This window comes from Cheilinus undulatus, linkage group 15 (genome assembly GCF_018320785.1).
Source record: "Cheilinus undulatus linkage group 15, ASM1832078v1, whole genome shotgun sequence".
Taxonomy (NCBI): Eukaryota; Metazoa; Chordata; class Actinopteri; order Labriformes; family Labridae; genus Cheilinus; species Cheilinus undulatus.
In genome coordinates this window covers 974,799-998,817 of record NC_054879.1, presented here as the reverse complement: position 1 = coordinate 998,817, position 24,019 = coordinate 974,799, and the positions used below count along the sequence as shown (strand labels likewise).

Here is a 24,019-nt window from a genome sequence, read left to right as displayed (position 1 = left end):
TAGTGATGTTATCAGGCTGTAGCATAATAGAGCAGTCAACACACACTCAAAGGATGACATACAATCGCCTCCTACTTTAAAATAACCAACATGGGGAATAAATAAAGTTTTAACTCTGGTTTTAAACAGCTGCTGCTGATGTCTGTTCATGCACACATCGTTTTTGGTGGCTGATGTTTGTCAGAAGGGTCGATATCAGCTGATAATGATGTTGAACCGATACATCTGTGCATCCCTGTGTTTTCCATATGTTAGGATTCAGATAAGAGGATTTAAAAAACGTCCCAAACTCTCCCCCTGCCCCAACCATTCAGCCCTACCCCTGTGGTTTACAAGTCCAAGGTAAGAGACGCCATGGTGATCTAAGGATGCCTAAATGCACCTGGAGGAGGCAAGGATGGAGGAGAGAAGAGGTTAGGATGGAGGAGAGAGGAGGTTAGGATGGAGGAGAGAGGAGGTTACGGTGGAGGAGAGAGGAGGTTAGGATGGAGGAGAGAGGAGGTTACGGTGGAGGAGAGAGGAGGTTAGGATGGAGGAAAGAGGAGGTTAGGATGGAGGAGAGAGGAGGTTACGGTGGAGGAGAGAGGAGGTTAGGATGGAGGAGAGAGGAGGCAAGGATGGAGGAGAGAGGAGGTTAGGATGGAGGAGAGAGGAGGTTACGGTGGAGGAGAGAGGAGGTTAGGATGGAGGAGAGAGGAGGCAAGGATGGAGGAGAGAGGAGGTTAGGATGGAGGAGAGAGGAGGTTACGGTGGAGGAGAGAGGAGGTTAGGATGGAGGAGAGAGGAGGTTAGGATGGAGGAGAGAGGAGGCAAGGATGGAGGAGAGAGGAGGTTAGGATGGAGGAGAGAGGAGGTTAGGATGGAGGAGAGAGGAGGCAAGGATGGAGGAGAGAGGAGGTTAGGATGGAGGAGAGAGGAGGTTAGGATGGAGGAGAGAGGAGGCAAGGATGGAGGAGAGAGGAGGTTAGGATGGAGGAAAGAGGAGGTTAGGATGGAGGAGAGAGAAGGTTAGGATGGAGGAGAGAGGAGGTTAGGATGGAGGAGAGAGGAGGCTAGGATGGAGGAGAGAGGAGGCAAGGATGGAGGAGAGAGGAGGTTAGGATGGAGGAGAGAGGAGGTTAGGATGGAGGAGAGAGGAGGCAAGGATGGAGGAGAGAGGAGGCAAGGATGGAGGAGAGAGGAGGTTAGGGTGGAGGAAAGAGGAGGTTAGGATGGAGGAGAGAAGAGGTTAGGATGGAGGAGAGAGGAGGTTACGGTGGAGGAGAGAGGAGGTTAGGATGGAGGAAAGAGGAGGTTAGGATGGAGGAGAGAGGAGGTTACGGTGGAGGAGAGAGGAGGTTAGGATGGAGGAGAGAGGAGGTTAGGATGGAGGAGAGAGGAGGTTAGGATGGAGGAGAGAGGAGGTTAGGATGGAGGAGAGAGGAGGCTAGGATGGAGGAGAGAGGAGGTTAGGATGGAGGAAAGAGGAGGTTAGGATGGAGGAGAGAGGAGGCAAGCATGGAGGAGAGAGGAGGCAAGGATGGAGGAGAGCGGAGGTTAGGATGGAGGAGAGAGGAGGTTAGGATGGAGGAGAGAGGAGGCTAGGATGGAGGAGAGAGGAGGTTAGGATGGAGGAGAGAGGAGGTTAGGATGGAGGAGAGAGGAGGTTAGGATGGAGGAGAGAGGAGGTTAGGATGGAGGAGAGAGGAGGTTAGGATGGAGGAGAGAGGAGGCAAGCATGGAGGAGAGAGGAGGCAAGGATGGAGGAGAGCGGAGGTTAGGATGGAGGAGAGAGGAGGTTAGGATGGAGGAGAGAAGAGTTTAGGGGGAGGATCATTGATCTGTGTGGAGGATTATTGATCTGTGTGGAGGACTATTGATCTGTGTGGAGGATTATTGATCTGTGTGGAGGATCATTGATCTCTGTGGAGGATTATTGATCTGTGTGGAGGACTATTGATCTCTGTGGAGGATTATTGATCTGTGTGGAGGATTATTGATCTGTGTGGAGGATCATTGATCTCTGTGGAGGATTATTGATCTGTGTGGAGGACTATTGATCTCTGTGGAGGATTATTGATCTGTGTGGAGGATTATTGATCTGTGTGGAGGATCATTGATCTCTGTGGAGGATTATTGATCTGTGTGGAGGACTATTGATCTCTGTGGAGGATTATTGATCTGTGTGGAGGATCATTGATCTCTGTGGAGGATTATTGATCTGTGTGGAGGACTATTGATCTCTGTGGAGGATTATTGATCTGTGTGAAGGATTATTGATCTGTGTGGAGGATCATTGATCTCTGTGGAGGATTATTGATCTGTGTGGAGGATTATTGATCTGTGTGGAGGATCATTGATCTCTGTGGAGGATTATTGATCTGTGTGGAGGATTATTGATCTGTGTGGAGGATCATTGATCTCTGTGGAGGATTATTGATCTGTGTGGAGGACTATTGATCTCTGTGGAGGATTATTGATCTGTGTGGAAGGTCTGGGCTCTGAGGTTAATCAGCTGATCATCTGTACCTGTAGCACTCAGACTGATGCTGTGATTTCCTCCTCTCTCCCCGTCTCTGACTCGCTGGGTGGAGCTCAGACTGAAGAATCGACGTGAGGAGGAGAGAAGGATACCAAATGTGAATGAGAAGGACCTCCTTATTTTGCTCTCATACATGACTGAGGCCAAATAAAAACTCTGACTGGAGCATCCCTGCATGGTCCTGAGACGGCACATAGAACCACAAACTCTGGTGTTGACTGTCAGCTCCTGGTCTGGTTCATGGTCTGATGGTCAGTATGGAGGATCATTCTGCATGTATGTAGAGGCATTTCCTGTCTACAGACGGTTCTGAGCAGCTTTGTTCATCGTTGTCTTTGAAATGTGAGATCTGCCTCTCTACATGTGGCCTCCTCCCTCCATTCATCCCCCATTCATCCTCCATTCATCCTCTACTATTCCTCCATTCATCCTCCGTTCTTCCTCCATGAGAGAGCCAACACACACAGAGGAGATTAAAGGGGAATTCCAGCTTAACATAGTAGCTGTCAAAGATTTCAGCTCTGCCTGAACCTTTGTCCTCATTTCCTTTAGAACATGCGCCCTTATTCTGACGTTCTCTCTGTTTCCAGGCTCATATCCTGACGTTCTCTCTGTTTCCAGGCTCTTTTTCTGACGTTCTCTCTGTTTCTGCACTCTTATTCTGACATTCTCTCTGTTTCCAGGCTCTTATTCTGACGTTCTCTCTGTTTCCAGGCTCTTATTCTGACATTCTCTCTGTTTCCAGGCTCATATTCTGACGTTCTCTCTGTTTCCAGGCTCGTATTCTGACGTTCTCTCTGTTTCCAGGCTCTTATTCTGACGTTCACTCTGTTTCCGCGCTCTTATTCTGACATTCTCTCCGTTTCCAGGCTCTTATTCTGACATTCTCTCCGTTTCCAGGCTCTTATTCTGACGTTCTCTCTGTTTCTGCGCTCTTATTCTGACGTTCTCTCTGTTTCTGCGCTCTTATTCTGACGTTCTCTCCATATTCAGGCTTCTATTCTGATGTTCTCTCTGTTTCCAGGCTCTTATTCTGACATTCTCTCCGTTTCCAGGCTCTTATTCTGACATTCTCTCCGTTTCCAGGCTCTTATTCTGACGTTCTCTCTGTTTCTGCGCTCTTATTCTGACGTTCTTTCTGTTTCTGCGCTCTTATTCTGACGTTCTCTCCATATTCAGGCTTCTATTCTGATGTTCTCTCTGTTTCCAGGCTCTTATTCTGACGTTCTCTCCATTTCCAGGCTCTTATTCTGACATTCTCTCTGTTTCCAGGCTCATATTTGGACGTTCTCTCTGTTTCCAGGCTCTTATTCTGACGTTCTTTCTATTTTCTGAATCTTGTTCTGACGTTCTCTCTGTTTCCAGGCTCATATTCTGACATTCTCTCTGTTTCCAGGCTCTTATTCTGACATTCTCTCCGTTTCCAGGCTCTTTTTCTGACGTTCTCTCTGTTTCTGCACTCTTATTCTGACATTCTCTCTGTTTCCAGGCTCTTATTCTGACGTTCTCTCTGTTTCCAGGCTCTTATTCTGACATTCTCTCTGTTTCCAGGCTCATATCCTGACGTTCTCTCTGTTTCCAGGCTCGTATTCTGACATTCTCTCTGTTTCCAGGCTCTTATTCTGACGTTCACTCAGTTTCCGCGCTCTTATTCTGACATTCTCTCCGTTTCCAGGCTCTTATTCTGACATTCTCTCCGTTTCCAGGCTCTTATTCTGACGTTCTCTCTGTTTCTGCGCTCTTATTCTGACGTTCTCTCCATATTCAGGCTTCTATTCTGATGTTCTCTCTGTATAAAGGCTCTTATTCTGACGTTCTCTCCGTTTCCAGGCTCTTATTCTGACCTTCTCTTCGTTTCCAGGCTCATATTCGGACGTTCTCTCTGTTTCCAGGCTCTTATTCTGACGTTCTTTCTGTTTTCTGAATCTTGTTCTGACGTTCTCTCTGTTTCCAGGCTCATATTCTGACGTTCTCTCTGTTTCCAGGCTCTTATTCTGATGTTCTCTCTGTTTCCAGGCTCTTATTCTAAGATTCTCTCTGTTTCCAGGCTCTAATTCTGATGGTCTCTCTGTTTCCAGGCTTTTATTATGACGTTCTCTCTGTTTCCAGGCTCGTATTTTGATGTTCTCTCTGTTTCCAGGCTCTTATTCTGACGTTCTCTCTGTTTTCAGGCTCTAATTCTGAAGTTCCCTCTGTTTCCAGGCTCTTATTCTGACGTTCTCTCTGTTTCCAGGCTCGTATTCTGATGTTCTCTCTGTTTCCAGGCTTCTATTCTGATGTTCTCTCTGTTTCCAGGCTCTTTTTCTGACGTTCTCTCTGTTTCCAGGCTCTTATTCTGTTGTTCTCTCTGTTTCCAGGTTCCAGGCTCTTCTGGACGCTCTCTGTTTCCAGGCTCGACTTCTGACATTCTCTCTGTTTCCAGGCTCTTATTCTGACGTTCTCTCTGTTTTCTGAATCTTGTTCTGACGTTCTCTCTGTTTCCAGGCTCATATTCTGACATTCTCTCTGTTTCCAGGCTCTTATTCTGACGTTCTCTCCATTTCCAGGCTCTTATTCTGACGTTCTCTCTGTTTCCAGGCTCGTATTCTGACATTCTCTCTGTTTCCAGGCTCTTATTCTGATGTTCTTTCTGTTTTCTGAATCTTGTTCTGACGTTCTCTCTGTTTCCAGGCTCATATTCTGACATTCTCTCTGTTTCCAGGCTCTTATTCTGACGTTCTTTCTGTTTCCAGGCTCTTATTCTGATGTTATCTCTGTTTGCAGGCTCTTATTATGATGTTCTCTCTGTTTCCAGGCTCTTATTCTGAGATTCGTTTCAGGCTCTTATTCTGACGTTCCCGCTTCCAGGCTCGTATTCTGATGTTCTCTCTGTTTCCAGGCTTCTATTCTGATGTTCTCTCTGTTTCCAGGCTCTTTTTCTGACGTTCTCTCTGTTTCAAGGCTCTTATTCTGATGTTCTCTCTGTTTCCAGGCTCGTATTCTGACGTTCTCTCTGTTTCCAGGCTCGTATTCTGACGTTCTCTCTGTTTCCAGGCTCGTATTCTGACGTTCTCTCTGTTTCCAGGCTCTTATTCTGACGTTCTCTCTGTTTCCAGGCTCTTTATCTGACGTTCTCTCTGTTTCCAGGCTCGTATTCTGACATTCTCTCTGTTTCCAGGCTCGTATTCTGACGTTCTCTCTGTTTCCAGGCTCGTATTCTGACGTTCTCTCTGTTTCCAGGCTCGTATTCTGATGTTCTCTCTGTTTCCAGGCTTCTATTCTGATGTTCTCTCTGTTTCCAGGCTCTTTTTCTGACGTTCTCTCTGTTTCCAGGCTCTTATTCTGATGTTCTCTCTGTTTCCAGGCTCGTATTCTGACGTTCTCTCCGTTTCCAGGCTCTTATTCTGACGTTCTCTCTGTTTCCAGGCTCGTTTTCTGACATTCTCTCTGTTTCCAGGCTCTTATTCTGACGTTCTCTCTGTTTTCTGAATCTTGTTCTGACGTTCTCTCTGTTTCCAGGCTCATATTCTGACATTCTCTCTGTTTCCAGGCTCTTATTCTGACGTTCTCTCCATTTCCAGGCTCTTATTCTGACGTTCTCTCTGTTTCCAGGCTCGTATTCTGACATTCTCTCTGTTTCCAGGCTCTTATTCTGACGTTCTTTCTGTTTTCTGAATCTTGTTCTGACGTTCTCTCTGTTTCCAGGCTCATATTCTGACATTCTCTCTGTTTCCAGGCTCTTATTCTGACGTTCTTTCTGTTTCCAGGCTCTTATTCTGATGTTATCTCTGTTTGCAGGCTCTTATTTTGATGTTCTCTCTGTTTCCAGGCTCTTATTCTGAGATTCTTTCTGTTTCCAGGCCCTTATTCTGATGTTCTCTCTGTTTCCAGGCTCTTATTATGATGTTCTCTCTGTTTCCAGGCTCTTTATCTGACGTTCTCTCTGTTTTCCAGGCTCTTATTCTGAAGTTCTCTCTGTTTCCAGGCTCTTATTCTGACGTTCTCTCCGTTTCCAGGCTCGTATTCTGATGTTCTCTCTGTTTCCAGGCTTCTATTCTGATGTTCTCTCTGTTTCCAGGCTCTTTTTCTGACGTTCTCTCTGTTTCAAGGCTCTTATTCTGATGTTCTCTCTGTTTCCAGGCTCGTATTCTGACGTTCTCTCTGTTTCCAGGCTCGTATTCTGACGTTCTCTCTGTTTCCAGGCTCGTATTCTGACGTTCTCTCTGTTTCCAGGCTCTTATTCTGACGTTCTCTCTGTTTCCAGGCTCTTTATCTGACGTTCTCTCTGTTTCCAGGCTCGTATTCTGACATTCTCTCTGTTTCCAGGCTCGTATTCTGACGTTCTCTCTGTTTCCAGGCTCGTATTCTGACGTTCTCTCTGTTTCCAGGCTCGTATTCTGATGTTCTCTCTGTTTCCAGGCTCGTATTCTGACGTTCTCTCTGTTTCCAGGCTCGTATTCTGATGTTCTCTCTGTTTCCAGGCTCTTATTCTGACGTTCTCTCTGTTTCCAGGCTCTTTATCTGACGTTCTCTCTGTTTCCAGGCTCGTATTCTGATGTTCTCTCTGTTTCCAGGCTCTTTATCTGACGTTCTCTCTGTTTCCAGGCTCGTATTCTGACGTTCTCTCTGTTTCTAAAGCACCAATCTCTGACGTTCCTCTTTAGGCTCATTTTTTAGCGGCTGACGTTCTAATCTTTCAGTCATGTCACAGCACTTCAATCTTTCCAGCTCATCAACAGACTTTAAAAGATTCCAGAACATTCTCTACAGCAGTTTTCCATTATTCAGAAACACCACAGCTTTTAAAGAATGATGTACAGCATTTCCCATCCTCTTCATCATGAACCCTAGCAGTACCTTTGTCATCACTCCCATTTTCCAGTTCTCAGTCCTTCCTCTACACTCCTGGTTTCACAGGCTGACTGACACCTCCACCAATCACATTCTAGAAGCTTCAGCATGCTAGCGTTCACTACGCTGCTCCTCAGCTCACCACAGTTCCTGTCCTGCTGTAGGCCACTACCTACAGTACCTACCTACACTACCTGTCTACATCACTGTGTACACTAAATGGACAAAAGTATTCAGCCGCCTGCCTATTCTAACAACAGGGACCGTAATGACACTGTATTCAGATCATGTACTTTAATGGAACCCCGCCCCCGCAGCTCTAATAGCCTCCACTCTTCTCTGAAGGCTTTAAGAACATCCTGGAGTGTTTCTGACAGGTAACGTTCTCCCAGCATCCTCCAGGCCCAGACTCACCATCTGACTGTAAACAGAGAAGATGATTGGTCGCTCCATGGTCCGGTGTCGGTGTGTTTTACTCCACTCCATCTGACACTTGGTATTCAACTTAGAGATGTGAGGCGTAGATGCAGCTGTTACCATGGAAACCCATTCATGAAGCTCCTGCTGCAGTTTGAGTGTTTACATTAATGCCAGTGGAAGTTTGGTGAAGTGTCGGTGTTAACTGCAGCAGTCACGCTCGCCTCCCTCTCCAGCCCCTCAGGTTAGAAATCCCATCATTACAGAGAAACCTGAGCAGCCATGATCTGATAGTGTCACGCCTTTGTTTGTATTTTTAGATCGTCAGTGAAACCACAGATAGAGGAATCAGAGCGCCCAGAGGCTGCTGCTGATAGAAATAAACGGCTGGTTTTTATCTGAGGTGATAGAGATGGATATCTATCTGACCACATGACAGAGACACTTATCATTCTATCAGAGCCGACGTCCTGATAGAAAGACGGCCCATTATTCTAACACACATTGTGTAACAGCAGCCGGGTTAAAAACTTTATTAAAATCATCTTTCACCAGGACTCAGCCACAGCTTTCACATGACTGTCAGCAGCTAATAAACCGTGCTTCTCCCTGGAATCACAGTCTTATCCTGCAGCTCTGTTTTTATTCAGGCATTTCCTTCTATATTACATAAATGTCCTTCATATACAGGGGACAAGAAAAGCTCTGCCTCTCTGAGTCATTCTTTTATTTCTATTTTAGTTCAGTAGTCTGTATTTTTATTTTTCTAGGAATGCTTCCATGCCCGAGCATGGGGTACTGCTCAGCTAATGGATCTGTAAACACCTCCTCTCTCCTCAGAAACTCGTCTCTGTGCAGCACAGGCCCATTCCTGCTCTGAGCTGTAGGTAGGTGGACTAAGAAGAGTAAAAGCATCCACAGTAGCAGGACAGACTCCAGTGGCTGCAGGAGCAGCTGTTGTCCTGAGTGGTTTCCTCTTCTACTTTCTTCTTCTTGGTGGAATTGCAAACCAGTTCTGTGCGTGTGCCCCGCACTGGAGCAGGCGGTAAACATACGGCTGTGCTGGGGAACAGAGACGTGTTAGCGATGTGACAGCAGACCTGAGGGGGAGGGGACCAAGTTCCCTGTTCTCGAGCACGGTTGCCTTCACCTCTCCTGTGCTTGGGTCCATGTGAGTCATGCCAGTGACTCTCTCTGAGCAGTCCAGGTCTCATTCACGTGTCCACACTGATAAACGAAGCGTTCTTTTGGGCTGTCCTTCTAATCCCAGCCAAGATCTCTGATATGAAACCTCCCTAAAGTTCCTCATAGAAGCTCTGGTATCTTTTTCTTCCTCAGACCTTCTGCCTCTCGACCTGCTGGCCAGAGTCCTGCCACGCCCAGGACGAACCCCACCTGCACAGGTAGGCCAGCAGAAAGTGTGAACATTCCCACTGAACATGTGATAGTTGATAGATCATTCCTCATTCATCCATCAGTTGCAGATGCCTCTAAAGATGATGTCATCGTTTATGCATATTTATGCATATAAAACGATTGATCAGTTACAGATGGTTCAGTCCCGAGGTTCCAGAGGACTCCGATTGGACAGCGTCTCATCAACAGCGCTGAGTTTCCCCGCCTCCCAGATCTTCACCAACTGTGACTACTTCCCCTCAGAGTTCTCGCTGGTCGCCACCATCAAGACCCCCAGACTGAGACAGGAGGTGAACCTGTGAAACCAGATAGAACCAGTTCTGATCTGGACTGAATGGTTTTGACCAGTTCTTCTTCTCTCTGCCTCCAGAGGAATGAGTACATCTTCTCGATGGTGGGGGAGGAGTCAGATTCACTGTTGCTAGGGTTACGAGTCTCAGCCAACAGCCTCCACCTCCTGGTCACACACCCTAGCGTTGGTGGGCGGAGCCGGCTGAGCTTTAAGGATGTGGCATTGGACGATAACAGATGGCACACCTTTGTGCTGGCCGTCACTGGACCGTACGCCGCGCTGACCGTCGACTGTGGGCTGTCCCTGGAGCTGTGAGTTTAAAATCCAGTTTAGTCTGGTTTAGTCTGGCCCAGACCGATCCTTTTGGCCTTTGTTTAGTCATATTTGGTCATTTTCGGTTTCTTTAACTTCAGGCCACAATGACCAGTCCAAAGTCTGGTCAAGTTTTAGACCTGGTTTCAGGATGTTTCAGTCCCACTTTTCTCTCTGACTTCATATTAACTGGTTTTTGTTTCCCAGTAAGCAGACTCACTCATTTCCCAGTGCTCTGAGCACCAGAGGGTCCAGGTTCTTCATCGGCAGCAGGAGGAGGATGAGGGGGCGATTCTCAGTGAGTCTCAGATCAGGACTTTCAGGTCTACAGACTTAGGGTGCGTTAGAAAAGTCCATCTTGCTTAGGAAGGTTCCTAACTGAGTGAAACGGAAGTATCTAAGTGTCGGCCATGATAAGGACTGTTGGAATTCTCCAAATGGTAAGGAAAGGAGCTTCATTGTTTCCTTTCTTATCTCCTTTAGCCTAGGAAACACTGGAGCATCCTTTACCAAAGTAGAGATGAAAAGATGACCCACAATGCTTTGCGTAAACTTCATTTAAAGTGACGCACCTGTTGACTGCTCATCAGAACAAGTGAATAACTAGAATAACTAGAATAATGAGAATAACTAGAATAACTTTACTAACCCTGATTTAAACCGTAAAATCCAGTCAAACGTATAATACACGTGATAAATGAAGGCAGTAGGGATGAACAGAGGAATATTACAGACATGAAAACTTTATCATTCAACTCATGATCACCATTTCATTTCTTCTCATTTCCATTTTATTTAAATAGTTAACCAATCAGTCAGTGTTTTAAACTGTATTTGTTTTGCTATTTTGAAATATTAAAGTAAAGGTTTAAGTTTGTAAATCACAACCAACTAAAGCGATGAAGTGGGCATGTTGCTGTATTGTGATTATTATATTTATCATCATAATTACGCAGGGAAGACGCGGTTTATAGAGCTTTTCACAGAACGAGCTGAGAGGAAGATGAAACCAGAGTAGACTCTGGAATAAATTTAACAGAGACCAGAGAATTAAAGACAAAATGATTAGGAAGGGAATAAAGCAAAAGTATTTAATATGGTTATGAAACTAAAGGACTTGAACATTATTCATCTGGTTGTATTGACTTAGAAAGTTCAGATTAAGAGAAAGGTTTCTGCTGGTCTAGATGTTCACAGTTCTTCACAGACTTTAGGATATAAAAATCTTACTGAGCTCATATCTCTGACGTTTTAGCGTTCACAGCACAAAACAACACAGAGAACGCACTGAGTGGAAGTTGCGAATTTAGTCCATCAACGTTAAATTGTAGTTTTTACACAAAAACACACGTCACGTCTGTAACATCCGCCTAGGGGAAGTGCAGTTGGATTCCTTATTCACCTCAGTTCTCCTTTCCTATCCTCTTACTCCCTCCTTTCCTATCCTCTTACTCCCTCCTTTCCTTAACCCTGTGACATTTCTCGTCGGGGTTAAGGAAAAGTGAATAGGAAAGGAGTTAGGAGGTAATTTTTTTTTACTTTTCGAACGCACCCTTAAACTTTAGTTCAGCAGCCATGAATCAAACCTCCAGAAACATAAACAGGAAGTGTTTGTTCTACAGGAATGTTGTCAGCTGATCTCTCTTTCATCAGGGTTTACTCCGTCAGCTGGTTCTACTTCCTGGTTCTGATGCCTCGCCCAGATTATGTCCATCAGCTGACCCCAGCCTCAACGAACTGTCTGTCCCCCAGATCCTGAAGACCACCCCACTTCAGCCAGACCACCACGGACCAGTTTACCCCTACGGTGAGGAAAGGAGATTCATTTAGAAACTTCTTCAGTGTGGAATACTCTTCAAAAGTAGAGATGGTCTAAATCGTTTCACACTGACCTGAAACCAAGTCTGATCCGAACAAACAGACATGAAAAACGAGTTATTAGATCCAATGGAAGTAATCTGACCACAGCAGGGGCCTTGGACCAGCACATGGTAACCAGGTAGTATCTGTTGGTGGTCTGGGATGCCTTCCTCAGGACCAGACTGGTTGTATGAACACAGCGAGTACTGGTTTGCATGAAGGACCCATCAACTGATTCTGTAAGAAGATAGCAGCATGGTTTCATATATTCCAGCCTTGATCAGAGGGTTGGGAATATTGTCTCTTTGTAGTGATCAGCTCAGTTAGAAGAGTCTGTTAATAAACACAAACAAGTTTTTTTGGCTTTTTATATCTTTAAAACAAAAAAGGAATCAACTAATAGAACCAACTCGTCTGTGAACAACACATCACCACTCCCTCATAATTTGGATTATGTTGTTTCAATTTAACGCCACGACCCTCTTTGGTTGACAGTCTGACCTCTGACCTCTTGATTGGGACAAATTGAGTGGAAGAGCCTACAGCTTCACAATCATTCCATCCACGGCCTTTGCAAATGATATCATCCTTTTAAGCCTCAAAATGTCTCATCCTTTCCCTTAAAAATGTCATCCTTCAAAACATCTTCAACATTCCATCCTTGCCCCTAAAGATGATGTCATCATTTAATGTATAAAAAACATTCCATCCTTGCCTCTAAAAGTGATGTCATCATTTAACGTGTATAAAACATTCCATCCTTGCCTCTCATTTAACATATATAAAACATTCCATCCTTGCCTCTAAAGATGATGTCATCATTTAACATATATGAAACATTCCATCCTTGCCTCTAAAGATGATGTCATCATTTAACGTGTGTAAAACATTCCATCCTTGCCTCTAAAGATGATGTAATCATTTAACATATATAAAATATTCCATCCTTGCCTCTAAAGATGATGTCATCATTTAACGTATATAAAACATTCCATCCTTGCCTCTAAAGATGATGTCATCATTTAACGTGTGTAAAACATTCCATCCTTGCCTCTAAAGATGATGTCATCATTTAACGTATATTAAACATTCCATCCTTGCCTCTAAAGATGATGTCATTATTAAACATATATAAAATATTCCATCCTTGCCTCTAAAGATGATGTCATTATTTAATGTATTTAAAACATTCCATCCTTGCCTCTAAAGAAGATGTCATCATTTAACATATATGAAACATTCCATCCTTGCCTCTAAAGATGATGTCATCATTTAATGTATATAAAACATTTCATCCTTGCCTCTAAAGATGATGTCATCATTTCACTTATATAAAACATTCCATCCTTGCCTCTAAAGATGATGTCATCATTTAACGTATATAAAACATTTCATCCTTGCCTCTTGAGATGTTGTCATCATTTAACAAATATGAAACATTCCATCCTTGCCTCTAAAGATGATGTTATCATTTAACATATATAAAACATTCCATCCTTGCCTCTTAAGATGATGTCATCATTTAACGTGTATAAACATTCCACCCTTGCCTCTAAAGATGATGTCATCATTTAGCGTATATAAAACATTCCACCCTTGCCTCTAAAGATGATGTCATCATTTAGCGTATATAAAACATTCCATCCTTGCCTCTAAAGATGATGTCATTATTTAATGTGTTTAAAACATTCCATCCTTGCCTCTAAAGATGATGTCATCATTTAACATATATGAAACATTCCATCCTTGCCTCTAAAGATGATGTCATTATTTAACATATATAACACATTCCATCCTTGCCTCTTAAGATGATATCATCATTTAAGGTATATAAAACATTCCATCCTTGCCTCTAAAGATGATGTCTTCATTTAACGTGTATAAAACACTTCATCCTTGCTTCTTAAGATGATTTCATCAATTAACATATATGAAACATTCCATCCTTGCCTCTAAAGATGATGTCATCATTTAACATATATAAAACATCCCATCCTTGCCTCTAAAGATGATGTCATCATTTAATGTATATAAAACATTCCAGTGTCTAAAGTCATCATTTAATGTTCAAGGGTCAGTGGAGTCCAGTCCAGTGTGGAGTCTGTATTTCCAGGATCCACTAGGTTCTAGTCTAAACCAGTGTAGTCCAGTGGGTCAGTGTAGTCCAGAGGGTCAGTGTAGTCCAGAGGGTCAGTGTAGTCCAGAGGGTCAGTGTAGTCCAGTGGGTCAGTGTAGTCCAGAGGGTCAGTGTAGTCCAGTGGGTCAGTGTAGTCCAGAGGGTCAGTGTAGTCCAGAGGGTCAGTGTAGTCCAGAGGGTCAGTGTAGACAGGATGGAGGGGATAGCTGCTGGTTTTAGATTCCACCATGGCTGTTTGTGTCTGTGAGCAGCCATCTCTGTGATTGACAGCTGGGTCCGCCTTCTGTTTGATCTTTGTTTCCATGACAACATGAGGGCTCAGGGACGGTAACAGTCGGCTAACCTCCACCTTTAAAAAAAAAGACATCCTCTAATGCGCTCAGAGAAAGACACCGTCTTAAAATTGCTGAGAGCTCCACGCCACGGCTCGTTCTAGCCACTGCTTTGCTCTTTCTAACCTCCTGGCCTTCATGCTGATCACATGACTGACAGCGAGTAACTGAGGACAGAACTGTGACTACCTGCCTGAGTGGATGTTTCTGTGTCAATAGTCCTTTTGTGATCAGTCCTATGTTAGGATCTGATATTAAGAGGAATTAGAAGTCTGATTTTCATGAACTTTGAGCTAAAATTATCAAGATCAGAACAAAAAACAGCTCCAGATACTTACCTCTATGCTTCATTAGTGCTAATGCTAATTACTGATGGGACACATAACAGCTGACATGGTAGCAGAATGTTTCATCTCAATGATAGACGCTGAAATTAAAGGATATTGACACCTATTATTAAACCAGCAACGAAACAAATGACCTCCTGGACTCCCAAACCAGCCTCATTTGGCCTTAACCTGCCTCAATGAGCCCAAATCTGCCTCCTTTAGCCCAACCCGGCCTCATTTAGCCCAAACCTGCCTCATTCAGCCCAAACCGGCCTCATTCAGCCCAAACCGGCCTCATTTAGCCCAAACTGGAATCATTGAGCCCAAACCAGCCTCTCTTAGCCCAAACCAGCCTCTCTTAGCCCAAACCTGACTCTCTTAGCCCAAACCTGCCTCATTAAGCCCAAACCGGCCTCAAAGAGCCCAAATCTGCCTCATTGAGCCCAAACCTGCATCATTTAGCCCAAACTGGCCTCACTGAGTCCAAACCTGCCTCTCTTAGCCCAAACCTGCGTCATTTAGCCCAAACTGGCCTCATTTAGCCCAAATCTGCCTCATTTAGCCCAAACCGGCCTCATTCTGGCCTCATTTAGCCCAACCAGCCTCTCTTGATCAGCCCAAATCTGCCTCATTGAGCCCAAACCTGCCTTTTCATGAACTTTGAGCCCAAACCTGCCTCCTTTAGCCCAAACCAGCCTCACTGTGCCCAAACCGGCCTCATTGAGCCCAAACAGGCCTCTCTTAGCCCAAACCGGCCTCTCTTAGCCCAAACCTGCCTCATTTAGCCCAAATTGCCTCATTTAGCCCAAACCAGCAAATGACCTCTTAGCCCAAACCAGCCTCATTTGGCCTTAACCTGCCTCAATGAGCCCAAATCTGCCTCCTTTAGCCCAAACCGGCATCATTTAGCCCAAACCTGCCTCATTTAGTCCAGACTGGCCTCATTTAGCCCAAACCGGCCTCATTTAGACCCAAACTGGCCTCATTAAGCCCAAACCGGCCTCACTGAGCCCAACCCAGCCTCATTTAGCCCAAACCTGCATCATTTAGCCCAAACTGGCCTCATTTAGCCCAAATCTGCCTCATTTAGCCCAAACCGGCCTCACTGAGCTCAACCCGGCCTCATTTAGCCCAAACCTGCATCATTTAGCCCAAACCGGCCTCATTTAGCCCAAACCGGCCTCATTTAGCCCAAACTGGAATCATTGAGCCCAAACCAGCCTCTCTTAGCCCAAACCAGCCTCTCTTAGCCCAAACCTGACTCTCTTAGCCCAAACCTGCCTCATTAAGCCCAAACCGGCCTCAAAGAGCCCAAATCTGCCTCATTGAGCCCAAACCTGCATCATTTAGCCCAAACCGGCCTCACTGAGCCCAAACCTGCCTCTCTTAGCCCAAACCTGCGTCATTTAGCCCAACCCAGCCTCATTTAGCCCAACCCAGCATCTCTTAGCCCAAACCCGGCCTCAATGAGCCCAAACTGGCCTCATTTAGCCCAACCAGCCTCTCTTTGCCCAAACCGGCCTCATTGAGCCCAAACCGGCCTCTCTTAGCCCAAACCTGCCTCATTGAGCCCAAACCAGCCTCTCTTTGCCCAAACCGGCCTCATTGAGCCCAAACCAGCCTCTCTTAGCCCAAACCGGCCTCTCTTAGCCCAAACCGGCCTCTTTTAGCCCAAATCTGCCTCATTTAGCCCAAACCGGCGTCATTTAGCCCAAACCGGCCTCACTGAGCCCAAATCTGCCTCATTTAGCCCAAACCTGCATCATTTAGCCCAAACCAGCCTCACTGAGCCCAAACCCAGCCTCTCTTAGTCCAAACTGGCCTCATTTATTCCAAACTGGCATCATTTAGCCCAAACTGGCCTCTCTTAGCCCAAACCTGCATCATTTAGCCCAACCCTGCCTCATTTAGCCCAAACCTGCCTCATTGAGCCCAAACCGGCCTCATTCAGCCCAAACCTGCCTCATTTAGCCCAAACCAGCCTCATTGAGCCCAAACTGGAATCATTGAGCCCAAACCGGCCTCTCTTAGCCCAAACCAGCCTCTCTTAGCCCAAATCTGCCTCATTTAGCCCAAACCGGTCTCATTTAGCCCAAACCGGCCTCTCTTAGCCCAAACCGGCATCTCTTAGCCCAAACCGGCCTCATTTAGCCCAAACCGGCCTCATTTAGCCCAAACCGGCCTCATTTAGCCCAAACCTGCCTCATTGAGCCCAAACCGTCATCATTGAGCCCAAACCGGCCTCTCTTAGCCCAAACCGGCCTCTCTTAGCCTAAACCGGCCTCATTGAGCCCAAACCGTCATCATTGAGCCCAAACCGGCCTCTCTTAGCCCAAACCAGCCTCATTTAGCCCAAACCGTCATCATTGAGCCCAAACCGGCCTCTCTTAGCCCAAACCGGCCTCTCTTAGCCCAAACTGGCCTCTCTTAGCCCAAACCGGCCTCTCTTAGCCCAAACCGGCCCCTCTTAGCCCAAACTGGCCTCTCTTAGCTCGGGACTAAACAGGAAACACCTGAAACAGACATGCTCTGATAGTAATAAAAGGCTAAACTCATCAGACCTTCCTACGGTGAACTGTAGTTCCTCCATTAAGAGTGATATTTCCTCTGAATGGTCACATATACACCAGAGCGCTGCTGAAGCTGTCGTTTTCCCATGCTGAGGCCTTCAGGCCTGTGTTGGTGTTAGTGCAGGGCTGTGAGGCGGTCCTCAGTCTGAAGGTCAGGATGGAGAGGAGAGCTTTAAAGGACCAGGAGACGTCCCTGTCCTCTTGATGCCAACATGGCTGACGGCTCCCTCTTAGTCTCTACAGTAACGGCACAAAATCGACTTTTACTCAGCTGTATTCCCAGAAATGACCCAGAGAGACAGCCTCAGCAGTATTATCTTCTTAAAAACAGCTTTAACGTGAAATAAAGATCACACTGATGTTGATGAGAGAGCAATCGTAGGGTTTGATCAGCGACTGTGAGCAGCCTGAGGCTCTCTGAGCTAATAAAGTTCATCAGACCGCTGCGTCTCTGATCATATCTGACTCTTTGTGACTCAGTTGAGATCTGAAACCTCGGTCTGCTTATAGCTGAGGTGCGTTTGATTTATGGACCTGCACAAAGACAGAACAGAGCTGATGGAGCTTCAGATTGACTTTTTTATCACTCCACGCTGTGATTGGCTTTTTTCAGTGTTTGTTTTGATTGTTATTGAGACGTGAGGAACTTTTATTCAGGTTTCAGCTCTAACGACTGAAATACTCAGAAATGAAACCGTGTTGATAAGTTACATAATCAATCACATGGTCTTTACATGTCTCAGCATCATCATCCTCGCTCTGTTCATGCTCTAGCGATGGTGCCAGCCACTTTTTAGGGCCCCAGCCCCGCCCCCTGCCAGCTAGGACCCTACTGGATCTGTATGCATCATCTTTCTGTCAGAAGAGTCGCTAATTTAACCTTTAACCTGCTCAACAACTCACCAAACTCAGAAAACTGTCCCCCTGTGGACGTTTTTATATTCTGGTGAAATCAGGCAAGTCCCTCAAACGTGAGACAGAGACGGGTAAGAGCTGCTGGTACACACGTGTATCCTGATAGGATGGAATAAAGTCTCTGGGGCCATCCTCTGAAATGAACAGACACAAAGCTGAAGGTCAAAGTTCCTTCTTTTCATGGACTAGTCTGAGGGACTTCATCGATTGACTCCAGCTTCACCTCTCTTTCAAAATAAGACATTTTTGATGGTGCCAGATGACTTAACCTGTTATAACTTCAGTTAACACTACTGTGTGATCTTCTGCTCTTAAGCGAGGCACACACATGAGGATTTTCTAAATCTTGAGAGATTTTTATCTGTTAGACTCCACACATGAAGACAGAAAGTCAGGCATTGAACAGCTTTGATCGTACTGTGTGTGGTGTGCTCCGATAATCTCAGCACAGCACACCACACACGTCATGGTCCTGTCCCACCACCGATCTACAATCTCATCCTCCAAGCCAGAAATCTCGCGTGATTACACGTGACCTAACAAAAATGAAGAAGAAAAAACAGCAACAACCAGAGAACACAACACGCAACACGGAAGAGGACATACGAGAGGAGGGCTGATGGTGTTCTTGGGACTGGTTTTAACAGAAAAATCCTGAACTAAAAAAAAAGAACTTTATGATGCTTCAGCAGGTCGGCCATGATAGTTTTTATTTACGCCTGCTTCCTTGTTCCTCAGTCAGCTCGCTTCTTGATTGGCTACATTCCATTCCACGTCACAATTCAGGGGGTACTGACTCGGGAGTCTGACAGGATAATCTGATAGGATAATCTGACAGGGTAATCTGACAGGGTAATCTGACAGGGTAATCTGACAGAATAATCTGACAGGATAATCTGACAGGGTAATCTGACAGGGTAATCTGACAGGGTAATCTGACAGGATAATCTGACAGGATAATCTGACAGGGTAATCTGACAGGGTAATCTGACAGGGTAATCTGACAGAATAATCTGACAGGATAATCTGACAGGGTAATCTGACAGGGTAATCTGACAGGATAATCTGATAGGATAATCTGACAGGATAATCTGACAGGGTAATCTGACAGGGTAATCTGACAGGGTAATCTGACAGAATAATCTGACAGGGTAATCTGACAGGGTAATCTGACAGGATAATCTGATAGGATAATCTGACAGGATAATCTGACAGGGTAATCTGACAGAATAATCTGACAGGGTAATCTGACAGGGTAATCTGACAGAATAATCTGACAGGATAATCTGACAGGGTAATCTGACAGGGTAATCTGACAGGATAATCTGACAGGATAATCTGACAGGGTAATCTGACAGGGTAATCTGACATGATAATCTGACAGGATAATCTGACAGGATAATCTGACAGGGTAATCTGACAGGGTAATCTGACAGGATAATCTGACAGGGTAATCTGACAGGATAATCTGACAGGATAATCTGACAGGATAATCTGACATGATAATCTGACAGGATAATCTGACAGGGTAATCTGACAGGGTAATCTGACAGGATAATCTGACAGGATAATCTGACAGGGTAATCTGACAGGGTAATCTGACAGGATAATCTGACATGATAATCTGACAGGGTAATCTGACAGGGTAATCTGACAGGATAATCTGACAGGGTAATCTGACAGGGTAATCTGACAGGATAATCTGACAGGATAATCTGACAGGGTAATCTGACAGGGTAATCTGACAGGGTAATCTGACATGATAATCTGACAGGATAATCTGACAGGATAATCTGACAGGGTAATCTGACAGGATAATCTGACAGGATAATCTGACAGGATAATCTGACATGATAATCTGACAGGATAATCTGACAGGGTAATCTGACAGGATAATCTGACAGGATAATCTGACAGGATAATCTGACATGATAATCTGACAGGATAATCTGACAGGGTAATCTGACAGGGTAATCTGACAGGATAATCTGACAGGATAATCTGACAGGGTAATCTGACAGGGTAATCTGACAGGATAATCTGACATGATAATCTGACAGGATAATCTGACAGGGTAATCTGACAGGATAATCTGACAGGGTAATCTGACAGGATAATCTGACAGGGTAATCTGACAGGGTAATCTGACAGGATAATCTGACAGGGTAATCTGACAGGGTAATCTGACAGGATAATCTGACAGGGTAATCTGACAGGGTAATCTGACAGGATAATCTGACAGGGTAATCTGACAGGGTAATCTGACAGGGTAATCTGACAGGATAATCTGACATGATAATCTGACAGGGTAATCTGACATGATAATCTGACAGGGTAATCTGACAGGGTAATCTGACAGGGTAATCTGACAGGATAATCTGACAGGGTAATCTGACAGGATAATCTGACAGGATAATCTGACAGGATAATCTGACATGATAATCTGACAGGATAATCTGACATGATAATCTGACATGATAATCTGACAGGGTAATCTGACAGGGTAATCTGACAGGGTAATCTGACAGGGTAATCTGACAGGGTAATCTGACAGGATAATCTGACAGGGTAATCTGACAGGATAATCTGACATGATAATCTGACAGGATAATCTGACAGGGTAATCTGACAGGGTAATCTGACAGGATAATCTGACAGGATAATCTGACAGGGTAATCTGACATGATAATCTGACATGATAATCTGACAGGGTAATCTGACAGGGTAATCTGACAGGGTAATCTGACAGGATAATCTGACAGGGTAATCTGACATGATAATCTGACAGGATAATCTGACAGGATAATCTGACAGGATAAGACATAAAATAATCTGGCGTTTGCCGTCCCTGGTCAGGAAGGGGGAAAATCAGGACAAAAACAGCCTGCTTACCTTCATGTGTGTACCCCGCTGTACTTGCTAGTCAGCAGTATCACACTGAACATGCTCACATGCAAACTACTCATTACAGCGCCCCCTGCTGGCAGTGGGAAGTAACACAAATGGGTCATATCTTCATTCTCACTGCGCGAACATATCGAGCTCTGATTTCCACAACACAGATATCTACTTATGCTACCACATGGCCCCTCATGGGCCCCACACCAAAAAGGGGCGAGGGAGCCAGGAATCTCTATGGTGAACACAGGAGGGTCCGCCTGCAGCGGACTCTCAGCCACGCCTGACTGGTGTCTGATGGCAGATTTACACGTGTGACATATTCCTTCGTTTCTTCATGATGGATTTAACTGAACTCTGGGGGATGTTCAGAGACTTGGAGATGTTTCTGTCTCCATCCCCTGACTTAGACTTCTCAATAACCTTTCTCTGAGTGTTCTTTTGTCTTCATGGTGTAATGGTAGCCAGGTATACTGATGAACCAGTTAACATACTTCATCCCACCTCTCCCAGTATCCAGTCTAATGTCCATTAACTTTATAAAACCAGCACTATTCCAGTATTCCACTATTCCAGGGATGACTCACTCTGATCTCTGTTTACTTCCCCCAAGGCATCATGGGAAGTGTAGTCTAAAGTCTATCTCCTGAATGAAGGTGTGGTTGTGAGGAGCACAGGGGCTTCCCGTCTGGCAGATTTAACCTCTGAGGTAAACTGCTGGTCGCCGTGTCCTCAGGCGGGTTAAAGCTCGCCATCAGCCGCTCTGTCTGCTCACGCTCAGTCGTCTACTTTCAGGTGATGATGTGTAATGATGTGAGAGTCATCCCGCTCTGTCTGCTCTTAATGAAGACGTGTGGTTAAAGAGTGACGAAGGCCGTCATTACACTCCCTTCATTAACACGGAGCTGTCAGTTCACCGCCACACGCTCCGATCAGGTTACCGTTTAAATGCTCGGCTGATGAACGTCTCAGCTCTGTCACTGTGGGGTTCTTTAAAGGACGGGGAATTTCCTTCATAATAAGAGAGACATCAGTCAACCTCAGCGTGACCTCAGCATGACCTCTGCTCTGCTGGGATGTAAATAACCAGTCTTTCATACTTTCTCTTTTATTTCCTCTGACAGGACTCCTGCAGTGGTAGTGATGGTATCATAGTCCTGAACACAGACTCTCCTCTTGTCTCTTCCTCTCTGTGTCTCCTCTGCACTGAGATCCAGACAGAGTCCTTGTGTTTTCAGCCTTCAGTCTCTCTCCTTCAAACTTTGCTCAGACTTTGTCCTCTCTGACTCAGGGATGAACAGAGGTCAAAGATCAAAACCATGTCTCCTAGACCCACCACTGGACCTCCGCTGTGTCTCTGGGGCACACAACCACCAGCATTTACTCTAGTTTGATCATCCATCATGAACATTTGACTATAAAACTCTTTAGTGATCCACGTTGGGAACTTTGCACCCATGGGAGTCAAAGACAGGCAGAAATGTCTGCATGAAGCTGACACCTGGTAGTCCCACCTTTGGTCCAACTGGTGGGTCTGGACCCTGAGGTGGGTCGTGTAGCTGTTTTAAATGTTTGCTTGGAAAAAGTCCAATGCATGCACTGATTTTCCAAGATAACCAGGTCGGTCCCAGAGAAATGACCACCTGTCCCACTTTCCCAGGAGAATGTCTGCATGCTTGTAGTAATGAGCTCTAAACATGCCGGCTGTGCCTCTGTGTTCAGCCATCGTTCTATCTCAGCTCAAATCTTTCTGAAAGCAGAGTTTCAAACACTTAAAGAGCGTCTGGCTGCAGTTGTCATGACGACGGCAGCGGTGTGTCCTGAGGCTTTGGTTGAAGTTTGACCTCCTGAGTCCTGAGCTTTAGTTTGAGTGCATTTTTAGTTCCTCCCCCTTCTCTGGGATCAGTCTAACCCTGATCAGTTTAAAACTCAGCCTGGTCTTTGGACAGGAAGTAGTTTAGACCAAAAAGGATGTCCATAACCCCCCCAAAGGTCCTATTTCTGCAGAAAATCCAGACCTGGATCGGTTTTAGAGCAGATGTTTAGGCTGAGTAGTGTTGGGGGTCGTCGGTCATTGAGAGAGGGATGGGGGGCTCATTTAGATGACGGACCACAGGGACTGGTTAAGGCCAAGCATCAACAACATTTACACTAAAGGGGCTGAATTTAGTGGAAATGTTCCTTTAAAATCCACATAAATTTTCTAACATTCTTAAAAATGACTTAAAGTTACATATTTGTGAAGTTTCCCATGAAAAATGCTTCAAATATTCAGTGAAACTTTACCAGAATAGCTGATTTAGCACATTCTTAAGCTTTGATGAATGTCTCAGAAATTCCCCCCAAAAATGTGCAGATGTTACTCAAAATTCCATGAAACTGATCGGAAATTTGCCTTGATCTCCCAACAAATTTCCCAAGACTTACTGCAAATTCTTCACAATTTTAAAGACCCCCCCCACACACACACACCCACACACATACACACACAAAATTCCCAGTCTAACTCCTGCAGAAATATAAATAAGTTACAATGAAAATGCAAAAATAAATTCTAATGAAATTCCCAAATACTGCACACATTTCCCAGATTTTGCTGACAGTTTTTCTAAACTAAATCTCCCCAAACATCCAATAAATCTTCTGAAAATATCCAGACATATTCCCACATTTTCCATAAATCCTGTCCATCTCCCTACAGTCCTGAGACTCCTCGGAGCACATGACGGTAGCTTCAGAGAACCTTCTGGACATTTCTCTGAGAATCTAAAGGCAGGATGATGACTGGTCTGAGTCCTGGTGTGTACATGCCTGGTCTATGGAGGAGAATAAGGACCAGTCACCAGGCCCACCTGTAGACCAGTAGATAGTCCAGATACTCATGTGGGACCATATCTTGAAACATGGGTTTTCACCAGTCTCCTTTGATAATCCTGGTCTCCTCAGCCCGACTACAGTCCAGTCAGAGTCTTCCTGATCCAGACTCTGATCTGAACCCTGATAGGTTACATAAATCAGGGTTCTTCTGTGGACCTGAGGTGACATCACTCTGCCCATGTTCTGCTGCTGCTAAGAAGTTTCAGCAGAAACCCTCTCTATAACTACAACCAACGCCTTTCCCGCCACTTCCTGTATTGTCCTTTAAACCAGGCTTCTCCACCTTTTCAGTCTGCGACCCCCAAAATAAAGG

The 24,019-nt window shown here is 45.2% G+C and overlaps 1 protein-coding gene across 1 annotated transcript in view; it reads left to right on the top strand.

The window, feature by feature from the left end:
• Positions 1 to 9,109: 9,109 nt before the first annotated feature.
• Positions 9,110 to 24,019, top strand: part of tspearb (thrombospondin-type laminin G domain and EAR repeats b) — a 34,192-nt gene continuing 19,282 nt past the window's right edge. The window contains exons 1-5 of the mRNA XM_041807567.1: positions 9,110 to 9,171; positions 9,313 to 9,474; positions 9,555 to 9,787; positions 9,996 to 10,086; positions 11,442 to 11,595. Of these exons, the coding sequence (XP_041663501.1) occupies positions 9,319 to 9,474; positions 9,555 to 9,787; positions 9,996 to 10,086; positions 11,442 to 11,595 (634 nt within the window). The 5' untranslated portion in view covers positions 9,110 to 9,171; positions 9,313 to 9,318. The remainder of the gene's footprint in view (positions 9,172 to 9,312; positions 9,475 to 9,554; positions 9,788 to 9,995; positions 10,087 to 11,441; positions 11,596 to 24,019) is intronic.